Source organism: Vidua macroura, chromosome 1 (assembly GCF_024509145.1).
Source record: "Vidua macroura isolate BioBank_ID:100142 chromosome 1, ASM2450914v1, whole genome shotgun sequence".
NCBI classification, from domain to species: domain Eukaryota; kingdom Metazoa; phylum Chordata; class Aves; order Passeriformes; family Viduidae; genus Vidua; species Vidua macroura.
This window is the reverse complement of record NC_071571.1, coordinates 80,330,780-80,351,290: the sequence shown is the minus strand read 5'-3', so window position 1 is coordinate 80,351,290 and position 20,511 is coordinate 80,330,780. Positions and strand designations below refer to the sequence as shown.

The window sequence follows — 20,511 nt, the reverse complement described above, 5'->3', positions numbered from 1 at the left end:
AACATCAGTAACATTAACAATCCTCTCCTCTGAAGGCTGGTTTTCCTCACAGAGAATAGTTAAGTATACTATTTTTTGTTTCCTTGCATTTGAACGTGGGACTGGATACCTCCAGTCAAACTTCTTTAGTGAGTGATTACAAAAAGACACCATCCAATTTATAGATTATGTGGAGTAGTTTGCCCTAGGAAGACTTTCACAGAGATCAGCTGTCTAGAGGCACTGTAGGAAATGCTGGGGACTTGATGAAAAGAAGAAATGTTTTTTTTAATAGAAAAAATAATAGAAGCTAATTAAATTTCTTAGTTTCCACCAGATAACTTATTTGCCCCTAAATTTAGGCTTACAGTTGAGTCTATAACTTAAAAAAACAGTAATTACTGTTTTGTAGAAGTTATTACAGCTTTCATTCCCTTCGTCTGTTTCATGTGTAATTAAAGTAATAAGAATTCTGGTTTATTGCCTTTTAATTGCCTCTCAAAAGAGGTTTACTTTTTTTTTTAACCTTTTTTTTCTTTTGTTTTCTACATCCAAACCAGTTTTGGACAGCTCTCCCATGATCTTATCACATCATTTTCCTGTGGCCACTTAAGTAATATTAGATGGATGGGAGCTGGGGAATGATGTGAGGCATTGGAATTTAGATGACTTGGTGAACAAGGGAGTTCACAGCATCACCTTCCTCCTGAGGCTTTATTGGGAAAATTCAAGGAAACAAAAACAATGGAAAATTTGCATGACAAAATGTAACTTTTTGTATGTGCATGATATGGGCTTGATCATGCCAAAGAAAATTCAGCAGTCCATATGTTATTCCTGAAGAAACTGTAATCAAGTTAACGAACATAGCAATGATTCTGTTTTCAGTATTCAGTGTTTTATTCAGTATTCAGTGTATTTGAATTGCACACTGAGATAAAATGTCACATCTTCCATTAATTTATAGTTTTAAAATACTTTATAATATACTTTATACTGTATATACTATATATTTTTATATACTTTATAACTATATATATAGTTTTAAAATACTCTATACCAAGGAGTTCTCTTTCCCTTTTAACTCAGTCTGTATTCAAAATCGATTAATTTATTGAGCAGTATCTTCCCCTTTCTTAATCCCTTAAAATACTTCATCCTGAAAAGGCACCTCTGCAGCAGATAGGCATTATGACTTTCAATAGCTCTCTGCTACTCAACCTTGATGGTGAATCTGCTTAAAAAAACCTTGTATTTCCAGTGTGACTGACCTTTATTAAAATCACATGTGCTCTCATTGTATTGCTCAGGTTACATTCCCATCTGAAGACAAAAGTATAAAACCAGTTCAGTTTCTAATCACTGTCATCTAAGTCTGCTCTTGATAACGTAGGTATTGAGGTGGGAATGCACTGTGAGGAAGTTGTCTGTCATCACCTACAGTCATCTCATTACACAGTGGGGAGGCTGAAAGCAGTGGCATGGCCACAAGGGCTCCAGTGTGTGCACCAAAAAGGTCAACATTTTACAATGCAAAGTCATGTTTGTACAATGAATTTCTATCACTAATATCAATTAATTGGGTATGGGGCAAACATCATTGTATAATGAATCTCTATCACCAATATAATTAATTGGATAAGGAGAAAACATCATTTTTTATCTATAGGAATTTTAGAGGACCCATTTTTATCACTATTTTAGCAATTCCATCTTGGCTCCCAATTCCCTAAACTTCTTTCTCAATGTGTTTTTTGAGGGCTACAGCAGTATAACATTTGGAAAGAGAAAATGACCAAAGTTACTGTAATAGCCCCAAAGCTAAACAGTATGAGTGTATTATTATTATTGAGCTTATGGCAGAGTTCCTAACTTGAGATTGATGTGTTTGTACAGCTGTTGCTGAAGCTGTGGCTCCAAACAATTGCTAGTTGTTCTAATGAGCTCTTCTGCTTTGAATCAAGAGGATGGGGGGAAAAGAAAAAAGACTGTTAAAATTGCTGTTGGATTATTATGTGTATTTAGGTTAATGTGTAACTGCAGTAGGTGAACAGGAAACAAGTATTTTTTTAGTACAAGTAGTCTAATAACTAAGGGGTTTAAAACAAATGAAATTTGATAAAGACATTATTTCTTTAAATTCATTTATTTTTGTAACTTAATACTAACACTGTGTACCGTCTCTTTATAAACTTTACTAGTACACTTGAAGGTATGCTTAGCAGTTGTTAATAGTATCTACAGTTTGTATTTTAAAGTGTTTATTGACTCATCATATATTCTGTCAGGAAGTTTTCTCATGTGTTGGAATCTTTTGAGGCGTTTCGAGAGAGAATAAAATGCATCTACTTTCATTTTCTGGAGGTCACACATTTGTAAATACATATCAGAGGTTATACTTGCTCCAATTTTTTTCAAACTCTGGACAAAAAGAAAAAAATACTTTTGGCTCAGCATTTATGCAGATTTTGTGTGGAATTAGTTTTGCCTATGTAATTGTGAGACTTGTTTATATTGACTACGTAAAGTGGTGGAAGCTAATTTCCTCACTGTCTGTGTGTACATTCTCAATTTCAGCTGTACAGCAGAATTGTGTCTCGCTGTTTCCTTTGGAGATCAGGCTTGCTGAAACTTGCTTTTGCAATATCTTAGCAGTATACAACCTTTTTCTTGATGTAGTGGGGGCTGTTTTAAAATCTGCGTAGGATAAATTCCTTCCATTGGGATGCCCTGCATTGCTGTGCTTTTGCACAGGGAAGCATGGCATGTGTTGCTTTAAATAACATCTGAGATCATAATTGTTCTTCATACAATTTCTGCAGACATGCTTCTCTCCCTCCCTTCCTCTACAGCTTTCTCTGCTTTCAGCAGAGCTGAGGGTTTGCTGAATGCATCCTTTTCCACTCCCTTTTGGTTGGCTGTTCTGTTATCTGTATTGATGCGAACATTTTTGTTTCGTATCTGTTCATAATCTTCCTCTTCTGGACTGATGCACAAGGCATATCAGATGAGCTTCTCTGCTGCTTCAGAGCTGTATTTCTAGGACTGGAGTTTATTTTTATCTGTTTCTGAGCAAAAATTTACTTCACAGCAAAAATGAGAGTAGCAGACGATAAAACCCCTACAGCTCAGTAACAGATGAGCAGAATTAATTGTGCAGTTGCCCCAATTAAAATCTGAAACTGCTTATCATTAATCTTGTCAGGAGTGGTTCCCATTCGTAGTGTGTGACATACAGCTCTCTGCCACGAGCAGAGCTGCGGCTTTGCTGCTGGCATCCCTTAGCGTGGCTCTTGGGAGGTGGGTTGCACGTGGCAAGCACAAGGGCCATGGATTGTCAGCAATCAGCTAAACTCTATCTATTGCCTTAAGTGCCAGCACTGCCTATGAGGCCCAGGTCCAAAGTTTCTGCTTCCTTCTTTTCCATTCTTTGCCTCAGATGTCATTTGTCCGCACTGGGTGGCTGCTTGTTTTTGTCAGAGGCAGGGAGTGCTGTGCCATGGAGCAGTTGGAAGGGAGCGAGTGCTGCCAGCTCCCACTGCTTCAGTAGCTGTCCTGTGCTCTCCACAGCTTCCTGTGCTGAGATCTTCAGCTCTCCAGCAGCAGCAGCAGTGCTGGGGAGCAGGTGAGAGCAGCTGTACACTGCTCCTCTCAGCTCAGGGTACTGAGGAGGCAGCAGCCCTGGGCCTGGAACAGTCATTCCCACTGCATCCGTTCTTCTGGAGGGAGGAGTGGTTGGGCCTTGCCTTCATCGGATCTTCTTCTTTGGTCGTCCTGTAATAGCTGGATATATACCTGATACTGGCATCTAGCTCAAATAGCACATACAGACAGTTTAAAATATTTGTGTCTCTGTAGTAAAGCTCAAAAATGCCTATGCTTTGGAAAAGAGTAATGTAGTAGAGTCTTTGTGAGACTTCTATAAATTTGATCTTACAAGCTACTGTATTTAAAGCAAAATTGGAAAAATACATTGGTACTGTGGGAAAACATGCTTGCTAATATAGAAAAGCAGTATTTCTATAATTTTATTTCACTATTTTCTCTGAAGAACTTTCTCAACTGTTTAATGAAAGAAGGGTGTCACGTTAATTTTCTTACATTTCATAATATGTGTCAGGGCCTATGAGGGAGTTGTTAATATGTAACATAAATCTGTCACTGAAAATCTTGCCTATTGTAGGTCTGAAGAGCAAATAATCTTCTGTGGTCCTTCACACTGATGGAGCACAGATAAAATGATGTCTTATAAGGTGAAGTGCAAGAGATAAGTAACTGGATGATGGCCCCAGTTGGCCTGAGGGAACTTGCTGGAGGTTGTGCATGAAAAGGAGAAACCTTTGCCTGAAAATCAGAACATGTTTCTGTTCATTAGTTCTTACATAAAAGCATGGAAGTGCCTGTGCAGTTAGTGTTTAGGGGAAATGCACCCTCCCTTCCCTTGGGAGACAATCATATTAAAATAACCAGGCCTCTTGCTTTGATCTGTAAAGAGGATGGCTCAGTACACAGACAGAGTGAGAACCTGACTGAGAAATACTGCTAAATTATATAAATCTGTCCTTGGCGTGTCCTGCCAGGCACATGGATGTAGCTATCTTTAAATCTGAACAAACAGGTGGCCAAAAGAATAGAGTTGAAATCCAGACACTGCCTATTAAAATGTAAGCTGCATAGAAGGAAGCTGAGATTTAATCTGTTAAAAGCTTGTGGTTTTCACAAACTGTGAAACTAACCTTCAGCAGTCAAATCTTAATACTTCCTACTTGTGACACAAAATGTATTTCTCTCCAAAAATAGGAGAGAATAGCAACTTACTGCAAAGAATGAAATGCCCCACGAAGTCCACTCTCCCTTTCTGTAGTGCTGCCTTTTGCTTGTAGGAGTATACAGGATTTAGATTTGAGGTTTTATTTCCCTGTAGTCTGAATTCCAGGAAGCACAAACAGAACTACTTTTGTTAACCTGGGAGGTTTGGTTTTTTTTCTGGCACACTATCATGCCTTCTTCCTGCTTAAAACCCCAAAAAACAACAACACAAGTGTGGGATGCAAAGTTGTCCAGCAGTTCTAAGAGGAGGTTTTTTCCCATCTGAATTTTGATGGTGTTTAGTTTACAGATAGCAGTTGTATTTGCAGCTCTCTCTGTGTACACTCTGTAATGCATGTGGAACTAGTTAAAAGCTTGAATGTAAAACCTTGGAAAACCTTGGTTTACAAAAACTTGTTTTTAAATTTATGGGGTAGGAAGGCAGGAGAAGATACTAAGAAAAAAATAATAACATGGCAATAGTATAAGTGTGTTAAACCTTCGAGGCATGTACCACTAATTTTTTTCATTCAAATGAACACTGTATTCTTTTTGCTCTTACTCAGAGGTTTTCTTGATTCTTCTCTAAAGCAGTTGCAAATATGTCTGTTGAATGGCTTTTCTCACTATTAGAAAGACCTTTGGAATTCATTAAGATGACAGTCTTAGGGGCAGGGCTGGGGTTTTTTGTTAATTGCTTGTTGGGCAGTTTAGTATCTCATTAAGAGAAGCTGAAGACTATTTAGCTTCAAGCTTAGAATTCCAGTCTATTTGATGTTAAGATAATCAGCTTTTGATGACATGGAAGACTTAATTATTGCATACATGTAAATCTAAGTGCTCTGGACTAGTGCCTGTATCAGTCAAAATTAATATAGATAATTTATTAATCAGGGAAGATGTGCTAAGGAGTTGAATTCTTTGTCTGTTCACATATTTAAAAGATTACTAACTGTTATTTCAGCATAATGCATAACTTGAAATAAATGGCAAGAAAGGTTTGCTGACCAGAAATGAAGGCTCTGTTTGTTCCACTCCAGACACAAATATGATTGAGGGATTTTCTTCTATGTATTGAGTACCAGCTTTCTGCATTTTGTGATTTTTTTTTTTTTTTAAAGAAACTAGCTTTATGCAAGTTATATCACTCTACCTCACAAGTGAAATCAATGCTACCCAAAGGGCATGGTGGAAATGCCCTATTTGCAAGCCTGATAATGCTTAAGCTATATTGTCTTTAAATGGTAACTGCTGTTATGAGGGCTTTATAAAAGTTGAAACATATCTAATGCCTTTTGATGTACATTCCAGTACTGGCTTGAGAAAAATAGGCAGCAAGGATATTTTCAAGAGGATTCCCAGCAGGAGAGAAGTGGAATTCCCAACTCATAGAAGATTATCTGAATGGTCTTGTACATGGCAGATTGGTACCCTCTTACTCAAAAGCAGTTCCCAGGCAGAAACTGCATGTGTGTCCATAACTAAAATAATCCTTGCACTCTTTCTTTTCCACACCTTCCTCATCTCATCTAATAATAAGTGACCATTGTGTATGCAGGCAGGCTTCTGTGAACTTTTGTCATTAGATGCTTGTCAACTCCACCTTGCATATTAAGTCTTAAATTGCATCACCATAGATTTGTGCTCTCTGTGTTTTGTACCAATAAACAACCCTTTTCCCCAAACACTGGTAATGTACTTGCTGCAGATCTTATTGATCAGCTGGTTGGTTGGTTGGTTGAGTTTTTTGTTCCCTAAAGTCCGTGGTGGGTGGCAGATCTGCAGTGGCACAATGACATGCCAGTCAGGGTTACTAAGTTTGCTTTGCTCCATTTTTCAGTCTTTGCCCATCACTGTTTCAGAGTCCAGAGAATGTGAAATGTTCTTATTTTTGATTTCGGAACATTTTGTGTTTAGAGGTGCAGAGCATTAAGCAGATTTAGTTTGATTCTGTAGGTAAAGGAGCCAGGGGTTCTGTAGGCCCTTGCAGTAAAACTCAAAAAACCAGCAATATGGAAATAGTTAATATGAAGCAGAGTCTTTCAAGTCATCAACTAGCTTAACATGGCTGATTTATTTTTTAGGGAAAAAAACAGTTTATTAATCACAGATGTGCATGTTTCTAGTGTTAAGAAAGCTGGGACTAGAATGAGAATTCCCATTTCCCTTCCCGTTTCAAAAATTTGCCTGTTTGTTGGAAGTAACTTTATCTTCTAGTTTGAGGGGGTCAGAACCCATGCTGCCTGCCCTTTAGCTTCAAAAATATATTTATGGACTCTGAGTGAACCCTCTGACCTCACTACCAGAGCAACATATGTGGTTTTTACTTTCAGGGAAATGGCAGTTAAATGCCTTCTTTTCTTATTGTGGCTATGAATTATAAAACAAAGCCCTTCCATTAGGGCTTTACTTTATTGAACTTTATTGAATTGCAAAACTTTCTCTACTTGAACAAGTAGTGGTTTTATTAAATTCGATGGTTCTTGTTGGGTTGGCGTTGCTGTGTGTGACCGTTATATGTGTGTTGGGTTTTTCTTCTCTCCAAGATATCCATCTGTTTCATTTATCTTTTTCTAAAAGGGAGTCTGATTCTCACTAGAAAGTTTACTGTACTTGAAACACATTTGAGGTTAGCATACCCCAAATTTATTCCATCTGTTTTGGTTTTAAAATTCTATGTTGTTCTCAGTTCAATTTTGAATACTCTTTTTTTCCTCTTAGCATGTCTTAGAGATAAAATATTCTTGAGCAACGCTAGAAAAACAATTTTGTTTGTAGTCATAAAGGAAACAAAGCTGATTTAGTGTAAACAATCCCAAGCATGGTAATTAATCAAACCAAGTCTGTATCCCTAATTATATAGATAGAAGTAGTATATAGTGATGTGACAGGGAGAAATTGGAGACTCCTGTGGGGCTGTTCTCACAGTGAAGGTGAAAGGTCTTTCTGTGCTCTTGAAAATGCTCGTATTGGATATTGATATTCCCTAATGCTTCGATCTGGCAATGCCTCTACATAAACACATGAACATGGGCACCCAGGTTTTGTACATGACTGTGCTTTAGCATTGTTACTGGGATCCTGAGGAAACAGATGGGAGTGAGTAAGTGGAAAATCTGGATGCCTGTTGGCTGGGATGGGATGGGAAAATAGATGGTATAGGGTCTCACTGGGAAAACACTGACATGGAGTATTTCTAGTGAGTGTTAGCTATAAAGTTTTAGAGATGTTTTCTGCAAATATAAGGAAGGGCAAAAAGTCACATCTGATCTCTGAAGAGACCTAGTGGGCTGGTATTCTTTTCAGGTTAACACTGATTATTTTAAATCTCTATTTGTTCAATACCCTATTTAATAAAATTTGATCTTTGAGCTGATGTTTTTATAGCAATGAAGTATTTTTATGTATTTTAAAAAGAAGTGTTATCAATGCATACAAGTATCTTAAGGGTGAGTTTCAAGTAGATGGGTCCAGGCTCTTTTTGGTGTCCAGTGACAGGACAGGGGGCAATGGGCACAAACTGAAACATAGAAAGGTCCACCTGAATATGAGAAAGAGCTGCTTTACTTTGAGGCTGGCAGAGCACCGAAACCGTTTGCCCTGAAAGGTTGTGGAGTCTCCTTCTCAGGAGATACTTAAAACCTGCCTGGATGCAACCTGTAAACCCTGCAGTGGGCATGGTCTAGCTGATCTCCAAAGGTCCATAACCTTTGTGATTTTTCCTTCTCTCTGAGTGATTTCAAGCTTTAAAGAGCAAAGTGGAATAGTGCTATCATTTCGATGTACTACTTACATGATGTCCACTTTTGTGATTCCCTGAAGCCCTAATAATACTTCAGCAAGGATTTCATATTAAGTCATGCAGAAGGGAAGATAAGAAGCAGTTACATGCTGCACGCCAAATGAAAACTAATGTTGTGTGGGAGGATATGGCTGAAGTATGTGCTGCGGAACATGTCTGGCTTACGTTGTTCTGTCTCTTAGATCCTCTCTGCTTGAGCACAGTCTACTTATTTCTCTGTGCTTTTTTCCCTCCTGCCCACAAACTCTTGGCTGACTTGGGTTAAGAGTTAGGAGTGGTCCAACAGAAGTACAATCAGACAAAAATACCTGCCTTCCACAGTTTCAGGGCCTCTGTCCTGTATTGCTTGGTTTTACAAGAAATTCAGTAGTTGCTAAGTGTAGCTTGTCAAAAGGATGTATGAAAATCTGAGGAGGTGGAACACATTTTATAAAAAGAAGGGGTTTATTAAGTGGAGGTATGTTACATGCTTAGGAATAGGCACGTTTATGTAAAAGTCAATTGTATGCAATCAGTTACTGCACTACCATGCTGCCTTTTTGTTAGAAAGAAGTAATTGCAAAGGAAGGAAATGCCAACAGCTATAAAAACACAAAACAGTACATGGTGGACTTCTGTAAAGACTTAATTTTTTCTTCTTATGTAAACGAGTGAATGTTCTCTATTTTATTTGCATGGAAGGAACCTTGTATGAACTGTTATTGAGAGGAAAACTATATACAAATGAAAGAAAAATGTGGCTGAGTAGTTATAACATCTTCAAGTTTGGTGTTTTGGAAACAAGCTATTTGGTTTGTGCTTTAAGAAACTTACTTACGAGAACACCACCACTGTTTTCTCTTTTTTCATCTTCTGTAGTCCTCTAGCAGAGTAGCAGAAGGTTATTTATTGAAACACCCATCAGCTGATGTTTGCTGTGATTTCTGAAATAAGGCATCTGATAATAATTAAAATGCATGATGCAGTAAAGATAAGTTTGGTGAAAGAGCAGTCAAACTAAATTCTTACAGAGGTTTTATAGGAGATTGTTTGGATTCCTGTGGAGAGATTGCAGATGGTTGCAAGTTTTGTTCGGAATTTTTTTAATAAGTAGATCAGGGTTTTTTTAATAAAGTCAAAAATCTGTCATGATGTGGATGCTGATGGGCAAGTAGGCTTGCTTTTCTTGCATATGTGCCGAGAACCCTTAAGCAGTAATCCCGGTGCCTTGAGGTATACTCAGATTGAAAGTTGAAAACCATTGTTTTAGATAATTAATTTCTTCCTTATGCTTTCCACTTCAGCAAGAAAATAATGAAGCAGTTCTTAGCACTGCTCTCCCAAGATTTAGAGACAAAGACATCTAGTGTTGCTCTGCATCTGTTTTTTTGCTGCTACCCATTACTTAAAGCCTTGAAGCCAGGTTAATGGCACCATGTCAACTCTCCTTACCTATGCACACAACAGCTACAGCTGTTGCTGGAAGATAATTCTGCAGGTGTGACTGGGTTTAAAGAGTTAGCAGCTAGCTTGTTGGACTGAAAGTATGCTCTATAAAGTTTATCTCCAGCTTTGTGGAAACATGATGAAAGTGGTGGTTAACAGCAATTATTATGTGTGTGTTCATACAGTATAAGCTACAAATGTTCTTGGCATCAGAGCTGATGTATCTTAATGGTGACGTGCCATGGGTTTTATTGGAACAGAGAAACGTTTTCATAAACAGCATGATAGATCACATTTTGGATTCCAAGGAAAGGGTGCCCTTTGTGAAACAGCTTGAACATGAAGGAAAAATAAAAAGTCCTATCTTTTTATATCCACATTTTATGTCTCTTTCCCCATCTCCATTCAAAACCATCATTTACACTTAGTGCTCCTTGGAAATGGAACAGCCTCACATATTTGTGTGTGGATCCAAGCATTTGGATGTTTATGATTAAGTGTATTGCTACATCAATTAGCAATATTATTCCACAAAATTCAAACTATCTCTGGTCAGACTGGCAATACACCTCTTAGGGAAAAGCTGCCAGAAGAGGTGACCTGAACATCTGTGTCAAGCTTCAAGAAGGAGCACAAGCACTGCATTAAACTCCCAGCAGTAGAAACTTTCAACAAAACATTATTTATGTCATCCTTATGTAAACTATCTGTCTGCAAAAGTGCATACACAGGAGGGAAAAAAAAACCCCATATTTAACAACCTAGGATAGTCTTGCTAATACACGAGTTGTAGACAATATTTGTAAGAGTGGTGTTACAAGAATGTTTCCAGGCCCCCACTTCACCCCACAAAAAAGTGTATTTTTACAAAAAGAGAATTGCTAGGGGAAACAACATTGTGCTGCATGGGGAAGAAAAGAAATCTAGTCTCACAATAGCTAACCAGTGGGTGTTCATCATAAGCATACAGTCCTGGTCAAGTGACAGGAACCTTGGTGGGAAAGTGTTTTTGACCTCATGCACATTTAACTGTGGCTTGAGAAAAGTGTATCCTTTGTTTCATTATGGAACTTCAAGCGTGTCATGCTGAGAACTACTGCTGATCCTGAAATTTCAGCAAGTGGGCTTTTAAACATTGCTTTGTGCTTTTTTAAGAAACAAACAAAATAAAGCCAAAACTCAGAGAAAATTTAAGCAAAAGACAAACATTTAACTGTCTTCTGGTTTCTTCTTCCCTCTATCCCAAGGGTAGGGGAAATATATAAATGGAAGTAATTGGAGCATTTGTAATTAAATTTGGTGTCTGAAAAATTATTTGCTTATCTCATTGAGGCAATTATTGTTACCCTTCATCTTTGCTCAAAGCAATAAACATTAAAAGATAAAACAAGCATATCCTTCCATAAAGTTACATGACATATGGAAAGTATAATTCACTATCAAATAAGTATCAGCAGTGGGAAGTAGAAATTATAGTTGAGGCAGGAACAACTTAATGAAGCTTGACTGTTCTAAACACATCAATGGTGCTTATGTGGGGATGGCCATGTGCATCATGAACACTCATAGCTGCGGTGTCATTAAAGGCCAGGTTACCTCAAAAAAATCTCATTGATTTGTCCATTATTACATACATCCATTTGCCTTGTTTCTCTCTAGCTTCAGCCCTAAAGTGCTCCCCTTGTTCTTTTTTCCAGACTCCCTTTCGGTCTCCAGCAATGATGCCAGTCCTCCCGCTTCCGTAACGTCGCTCCAGCCCCACATGATCGGTGCTCAAAGCTCTCCAGGCCCCAAGCGCCCTGGCAACACCTTGAGGAAATGGCTCACCAGTCCCGTGAGGCGCCTGAGCAGTGGGAAAGCAGACGGGCACGTCAAAAAACTTGCCCACAAGCATAAGAAAAGCAGAGAGGTGCGTAAGAGTGCCGATGCAGGCTCTCAGAAGGACTCCGACGACAGTGCAGCGACCCCACAAGATGAAACTGTTGAAGAGGTAAGTGCTCAAGGCAGCTTCCCGAGACTTGCGTGTATGTTTTTCAAGGAACTGAATGTTGTCAGGTCAAGGTTGACTTCTCACCTGACTGTCCAGCAGTCAGGAGCAAAGTGTTAGGTGCCCTGTGCTCATCCTTGATCCCTGTACTCTGCGTCAGTCCTGCACCAGGGACAGTTTATGCCCTCTGAGAGTGTTAGTGAAGCTCTGTGAAGCACCTATAATTTAGAAAGAGAAACAGGAGAATAAAAAGTTGTTCTTCGGCTTTACTCTCTTATGCTAATTAGTAAAGTGGCTTTGTGAGTAAAGGTGCTTCAAGGTCTGGGAATAATCAGGTCATTTTGTATTTCCTTTGCTTTTCTTGTTGATGGATCAGGGAAAGTGTAGAGAGACCTGCTTAACTGCTTAAAGCTGTAATTGCACCTTGCATAAGAGTCAGAGCACAGAAAAATTATTGGCTCTTCGATGCAGGCCAGTTACCACTAGTCAAATAATATGCATGGCAGTTTTTATTGGAGAGGAGGAAATTGTGAACTGTTCCAAATTTTACCACCAAGGATGTCTACTGAGGGCTTCCCTTCTTCCCACAAACATGTACCTCTCCTTCCAAGCCTGGGACTCTTGTATGAACAAAGCTGGCCTCTGGTTAGGTGCACACAAGAGCCAAATTCTCTGTTACAAACCTATGGTTCAGGCTGAAATGAATGTGATGTTACTGTTTCCAAGGGTACAGTTGGGTGCGTGTTTTATTAGATTGACTCTGACTGTTGGTTTTGGTACTTAACCATACAGAAAAGTGGTCTCAGTTGCCCAATTTTTTATTTATTGCTGCTTTTTTTTTCTTTTTTTCTTCTTCCCAACATATTTTTCTACATGCTTGGAACACTAGTGAAGTGTTTCCCTACAGTAAGTGTAAGGAAAGGAAAGACTGAAGACTTGGCAGCATGATGAATTGAGAGATGTTGATTAGGAATGAATACTGGCCTCTGACCTTGAATGTCAGGCTGTAGAAAGAGGCCCTCTGTGCTGCAGTTGTAACATCGTTTTGGCAGTATCTGTTATTCTGCAGTTCTGTGAGTGAAGTGAAAAATTTAAAGGCCAGTGCCTTAAAGTTAGGGGAAAAAATGACCATCTGTGTTGTCTTCCTGTAAAGGTAAATAAATTATCCTGTAAGATCAGTACATTAAACTTTGGGTACTTGAAATCAGAGTTCCTTGTGGGGGACAGAAAAGATAATTGACAAAATACTTCATGTTGTAATAGGGTTTTTTAATGTCCTCTAGAAATTTGCTGTGATACAGAGCAAGATACATATTTCAGAGAGATATAGATTTCTCTTTGCAGAACTGAACTTGGAAAGCAAGCATGGCTTTCATAACACTTTCCTGTAGTAAATTTCAGCTGAATGTCTTTTTCTTAGTATTTGAATTCTTTTGCTTTTACCAGACATTGAAAACTGTCTTTGGCATCTGCATTTTCGCCCTCTGTTAAGGAGTGTTTGTAGGAGCATCTTGACTTATTGGGAGAGGGCTGAAACTACAGAATAGACTTAAAACAAGCACGTGATAACAAGGTTCATGCTGGTGAGATAACAAAGCTTGAACATCTTGATGTTATTTACAGAGAGGTCGGAACGAGGGGCTGAGCAGTGGCACTCTCTCCAAGTCATCCTCTTCAGGCATGCAGAGCTGCGGAGAGGAGGAAGGCGAAGAGGGAGCCGATGCTGTGCCGCTTCCTCCTCCCATGGCAATTCAGCAGCACAGTCTTCTCCAGCCCGACTCACAGGATGACAAGGTAGGAGCAGGACACGGGGGAGGCTTCACATTATGAGATAACCTCTGCACAAATTTCTCTTCTGCTTCCGAAGGTCTTAAAAATGTACATAATACAGCTTCATGATAGACAGAAGTAATCACTTTTTCCCTCTAGACAACTTTACAAGGGTGTTCTATGATGACAGCCTTAATTAAATCCTTCTATATTTTAAAAGCACAAGAATAGAATTTTTTCTGCTAGCACTTTAAATGTGGAAATGAGCTGCTTTATGTGCTCACAGGATGATTTACATCACTTTGGCTGATGCCATATTTAGTGATTTGAGTCTGATTGTTTTATAATCATACCTTTTGTTTTTCTTGGGTTTTGTTGAGTTTTTTGGAGAGGGGGCCACGGGGAGAGAAGAGAGGGATGCCTAAGAGAAATGAATTACCAAATAAGGGTAATAATTGTCATGGTTTAACCCCAACCAGCAGCTAAGCCCCACACAGTCACTGTTCCACTGTCCCTGGGAGAATCAGAAGGGAAAGAATGAAAAAACTCTCAGGTTGAAATAGTTTAATAGGTAAAGCAAAGGCCATGCACACAAGCAAGGCAGAACAAGGAGTTGATTCACCATTTCCCATAGACAGGCAGGTGTTCAGCCATCCCAGAAGAGCAGGGCTCCATCACGTGTAGTGGTGACTTGGGAAAATAAATGCCATTGTTCCAAATGTTCCCCCCTTCCTTTTTCTTCCCCCAGCTTTATATGCTGAGGATGATGCCATATGGTCTGGAATATCCCTGTGGTCAGTTGGGGTCAGCTGTCCTGACTGTGTCCCCTCCCACCATTCTCATTGCTGGTGGGGTGGGGTGAGAAACAAAAAAGGCCTTGGTGCCGTGTGAGCTCTGCTCAGCAATAGCTCGGCAATAGCTGAAACAACCCTGAGATCTCAACACTGCTTCCAGCACAAATCCAAAACATGGCCCCATACCAGCTACTGTGAAGAAACTTAACTCTGTCCCAGCCAAAACCAGCACATAATCTATCTGTTTTTCACAAACAAAGGCACATTAAAACTGATGGTAGAAATCTTGCACCAGTAATAAAACTTTGGATGTAGGTAGTAACTGCATGAAGCAAATCTTACTTGCATATGATCTGTTTTTCTTTAATGTTATGATGATAATACATTGAGAGAGTTTATTTTAATTTTGAACCTGGATCAGACATTTAAGGGACAAGTATCAAGTCTGGAAATAGAGGAGTTTAAAATTGAAATAATCTGGACTTGTACAGAAAATGTGCACATAGTTTTCTTGCCGTTTTGCTCCTTAAAATTTTTAACCCTTATAATCTACAGCACTGAATATTGTTAGTGAATTTTGTGATTGCTTGCTGTCTGTTCTCCGTGGTGCAGATGTTATTCATAACTTTAGTGGATGTTATTTATTTTTTTCTTTTTTTTTTCTTTAAAAACACTGCCTTTCAGTGGGAATCTCACTCATTCCTGAAGCTGTCGTTTGTAGGGTCAAATGGCTGGTTCTTATACTCTGTGTGTATTCAATTCCTACATGTCTTCTGAATTGACAAAGTGTAACATACGAGTTGAAGAGTTAATATACTGGGAAATATTCCTGAAACAAAACAAGCAAAAATAGGCCAGCCCTCGGAGCTGAGAGAATGTTTTCTTGCTAGAACAATCTCAGTTTTAGATGTAGAAATAAGATGAAAATAATGTTAGGGAAAATATGTTTAAGCTCTTGCTGATGAGCTGCTGTATTTGTGTGTTCCTTCAATGACAGAAAACAACTGATATACGAATATTATAAAAAGTTCTCCACAGAAAAATTAATTTCATTATAGACTTTTTACATAGCAAGTACACTTACGTGAAGGGATGTGCTGGTGAGCTAGTGTCTTATTTCTGTATTTCTGGTGCAAAGTCAGACCTGTACCACAGTAGAGAAAGATTCTTTAAGTAGCTTTCCATCTCCAGTAAATTTTATTTTCACTGCTGTTGAGGTTTAAACCCAACCAGCCACCAAGTACCACCCAGCTGCTTGCTTACTCCCCTGCCAGTGGGATCAGGGAGAGAATGGGTCAAGTAAAAGACAGAAAACATGTGGATTGAGATTAAGCAAAAGCATAAAATGCACACAAGCAGAGCTAAACAAGGAATTAATTCACTGCTTCCCATGGTCAGGCAGGTGTTCAGCTATGTCCAGGAGAGCAGGCCCCATGTGTAACAGTGACTTGGGAAGACAAATGCCATCACTCCAAACATCCCCCCCTTCCTCCTCCTTCCCCCCAACTTTATACACTGAGCATGATGTCACATAGTCTGGAATATCCCTTTGGTCAGTTTGGGTCACCTGTCCTGGTGAGACCCCTTGATGTCTCCTCCCAAGCAGCCCCAGCTTCCTCACCAGCAGGGCAATGCAAAAAAGTAGAAAAGGCCTTGGTTCTGTGGGAGCCCTGCTCTGCAATAACAAAAACCTTTCTAATCTCCACATTATCAACACTTTTTTTAGCACAAATCCAAAATGCTGCCCCATAGCAGCCACTGTGAAGAAAATTAAGTCTACCCCAGCCAAAACCAGCAAAACTTCTTAAAAGGTTAACATGCACCCATATCAGTGAATGCATGTTTGGGACAGTTTTTAAAGTAGCTGAAACTACATTTAGAGAAGACTTCAGAGAAGTTAAAACTTGGTAAAGTTAATATTATACCATAATTTTTCAAAGCATGTAAATAGTGATTCTTCTGCAATGTGTTGTTATTGTGTAATATTTATCCTTCATGGTGGGAGGCAAAAGGTCCCCTCATGGGGCATCCTGGGAGGTTGTGTGTGCCTCCCTGAAGTCCATGCACCACCAACTTCTAGCACCTAAAATAAATGCTTTATTGGAACACAGAAGTGAGAAGCCAGAGCAAAGTTTTACCCAGGAGAAGGTAGCTGGCTCTCTTGATAGAGTTACTGATTAATAAAAGGTTTGCAAACAAGTTCCCAGTTGTCTGTCTTCTGGGTGGAGTCCTTCTTCACATTCCTGCCATGCTGGGTGGTTTCTTGGGTTGTTCAGCTACTCTGGATCTCAAGGAATGTCTCCTCCTTTCTGTGACCTCAGAGACTTGGCGTTCCTCTCTGCCTCTCTGCAAGCATTTCTTCCTCTCCAGAGTTCCTGCTCAGTGCTGGAAACTCCCTTTGGAGTTTCCTGGGTTTCTCCTTCCCTTCCCAGCCTGCTGTGGGCCCCTAGCAGCATCTTGTACCTGCGTGAGCTCAGATGCTCCTTGCATCTTTTCCTTCTTCTCTGGGCAAGGGATGTATTCTGTTCCCAGAGTACATCATCAGGAAAGTCAGCAAGGAGTTTTATCTATGCAACTCCTTCTTTTTCAGATTATATGTGATATAACTACAGGCACTGGAAATCACAGTTCTGATGTTTTACCTCACACCCCACATACCCCAAACAGAGCAATAAAAGGGGCCATAACCAGAACCTGATTTCAGTACTGACAGCGTTTTTTAAGACTAAGCTGATCTCTGCACCTGAAGTGGAAACCCACATGCAGGCACATTTCCACAGCTGTGGAAAACCTGGTCAATAGTCAGATGTCAGGAGCATGTAAATTGCCTAAAAGACAGGCCAGCTTGTGGGATTGCTCAGTTTTTGATGTGCATGCAAGCATCATGTGTTAGGCCATGCTGATTTGTCTAATAGCACTAAATAACACAACCATTTTCTCCCCTCAGAGCTCATCTGCACATTATATGCATTCTTTCATTCAGCAGAATCATTGCGCACGTTGTGGATTTGCATTTGGTGGCAGTTTAAAAGTTGTTTGCATCTAATTTTTGGATAAGCAGTATTAAAAGTTTCAAGATCAGTTGTGTTAATATGAAACTAATTATTTTCGCTTTTTGTTTTCTCTTTTTGTAAATTCTGATGCAGCATTATGTTGACTTGTGTTCTGTCTCTGGTTTGGCTCAGTTCCCGTATCTTTCCGTTTAAAGTTATCTGTATTTCCTTTGCTTACCCAGCCCCTGTTTTCCTTTCCAAATAAGGCAAATACAAGGCAAACTACCTAAAATCTGTATATTCTTTTTTTTTTTGTGTGTGTGTGTTTACTTATGGGGAGTCTTGCTACACCCATGCTTGATTTGAACAGAACCTCTTGTGTTGAGTCATTATTTGTGCCGTTTCTTTGTCTGGTTTGTTGGAAATGTTTGCAGGACATCTTGCCCTGTGCTGCATGATGCTCACTGTGCTGTTCATAATATGAAGTACAGTTCATATTACACCCTGTTTCCACTTTCCAGTTACTAAATCATAAATGTAATATGCAAACAACTCTGTTTGCAAATTACTGAGGCTGAGTTTAATGGCCTTCTCCCAGAATCCTTTACTGTGAACACCTTTTACCTTCAGTTGTATCTATAAACTGGCATTTTATAGCTTATGAGGCCAGAGATCTTCTGTGCTCTACACATACCATTGGGAAAAATGGATGGCACAAGGAATGGTGAGCTCAATTTCCCGTCTGAATCTGGGCAATATACTCCAGCTCTTTTAGAAAAGTAAATGCCCCTGAGTGATTTGTGTATATTTTCTTAACATAATAATGCTTCCTTCTTTATTTCAAGTCTTCTTGATTTCTCTTAGTGTTCTTCCATTGTTGCTTTGTTTAAGCAGCAGTAAAATAGGTTAACAAACTGTTGTCCATTGGGTCAGCTCAGGCATTTTCATAGATATTTGCCAGGAATTATCAGCAATTATATTTCCTCAACTTCTATTGCATGTAGGAACAGGAATTTCTATCCCAGCATTTAACTTCTATGGGGTTTACTTGAAACTTCCAACTCCAGCTGCTCAGGTTGGAAGGGATGATCTTAGTGTTATATGACATTGACAGTACCTGTCAGGTACCTTTGTCTGACAGAGAAGTGAAGGAAGTCTCTTGATCCTTGAGCAAATACTGGACTAACTCTGGGATTCTCCTTCCTTTGTGTCATTGCACAGACATCTTCTCGAATGTTGGTGCGGCCGACAAGCTCCGAGACACCCAGTGCTGCAGAACTCGTCAGTGCAATTGAGGAGCTCGTCAAAAGTAAAATGGTGAGACTGACCAGCCAAGTGCACGTGTCTAAAGAACTTGTCTCTTCAAGTCCCAGCTTGCTATTCAAAGAAAACCTGCATGTTTTACGTTGACTTGTAAAATTTGCTGTCTGTTTGTAGGTTGATGTATGGGGTCATTTTGTACACAATCTTTTCTAAAAAAGCTTTTTTTTTTTAGGTAAATGGCAATGTAGAGGAGAAAAAATCAATAACTAAGAGGAAGAGAGGAGATGGTGGAAAATTTACTAAATATGTCCTGTTAGTCAAAACAAAATGTCCTGTTAGTAAAATGAAGGCAAAGACCCAGGGTCTTAGACTAATAGACCTTTATGAGAAGAATCCCTGAAATTAAATTTATTGCAGATCTTACGAGGTTAGCAGTAAAGCAGGTAAACCTAATAACATAAATATTTTTCTGGTTGCTCTTTAAGCAACATGATAATGAAGAAATAAGTAAGAGAGTAAAGGTGTCATTTTGCATGTTAGTGCCTCCATCCTTGCTAACAAATTAGGTAGGAGGAATTTGTGTCAGCTTTTTCTAGTTTTCTATGTTTTAAATTTTCCATGTTTCTGAAGATTGTCATTGGCATGTTTTAAAGTTTTCATATTTCTGAAGATTCTCATTATATGCATAATTCCAGGAAGGCCTTTGTACTCAAAATCCAGCTTGACCCAGTCTGGGAAAAACTTCTCTGGCTGACCCTCTTTGAGATTGGACTATATAGTCTCAAGAGGTCCCTCAGCAATTCTGGATTTCCTCAAGACCTTTAAATACAGCTTTTGCATCATAGCCCCTCTTGGGCTGAATAGGAAGTGCCTTTGTGAAAACTGCAAAGAATTGCAGCATGGCAGTCCCATGTTATCAGAGGCTGATATTTTCCAGATTCATTCTAAATTGAAGCAGCTTTAACTTTCAGAACTAGAAGTTTTATTTTCTGTTCTCTCATTCAGAGAAAATTATTGCATAAAATAATTACTGTACTCTCTTAGGTATTAACTTTGCTTTTTACTTCTCTTACACCAGCAGGGTGAATACAAAATCTGTGGGAAAATACAACAGTCTTTTGTAAATGGAAAGTTTGGTAGCCCATGTGTCTTTCAGGCTGCCTAGCAGTGGATATAACTTAATGATCCATGCATAAAGTCCTTGTGGGAGATGTTCTAATTTCACAGTTTTGTCCAAGGTTCAGCTTCCCCTGGGTTTTGGGCTAGTCATATTATTATTGGTTTTTACTTTTTGTGAGTAAAGAAAATAGATTATAGCTGGACCCCACCCTGGTGAAGTAAATGTGTCTTGCAATAAAGCTGTATCACATGCAAGGAAAATGTGATACATAGCTGTAGCTTGATCCAAGATTATGGGCTTGAATTAAAGAAATCCAATTAATACTTCAACAAAGATATGTACAAACAGAAGCCTGTGGAGTCCATGCAGTGGAGATAGTGTATCTGGAAGAGAATACAGGGACTTTTTCCTAGGATCTGAACAAGCTCAAAAACAACATTGGCAGTGTAGAAGTAATTATTTTCTTCACTGAGATGCTATTTTGGCTTTTTATTAAGATTACCAAAATGTCTGACAGAGAATGCCACTTCTCTTGAGTTAAAAATGTAACATCATAAAAATCTCCTTTA

The 20,511-nt window shown here is 39.1% G+C and overlaps 1 protein-coding gene across 1 annotated transcript in view; it reads left to right on the top strand.

The window, feature by feature from the left end:
• TRIO (trio Rho guanine nucleotide exchange factor) overlaps window positions 1–20,511 on the top strand; it is a 245,629-nt gene that overhangs the window by 198,801 nt on the left and 26,317 nt on the right. Inside the window, exons 35-37 of the mRNA XM_053999279.1 lie at window positions 11,713–12,005; window positions 13,626–13,796; window positions 18,781–18,876. Of these exons, the coding sequence (XP_053855254.1) occupies window positions 11,713–12,005; window positions 13,626–13,796; window positions 18,781–18,876 (560 nt within the window). The remainder of the gene's footprint in view (window positions 1–11,712; window positions 12,006–13,625; window positions 13,797–18,780; window positions 18,877–20,511) is intronic.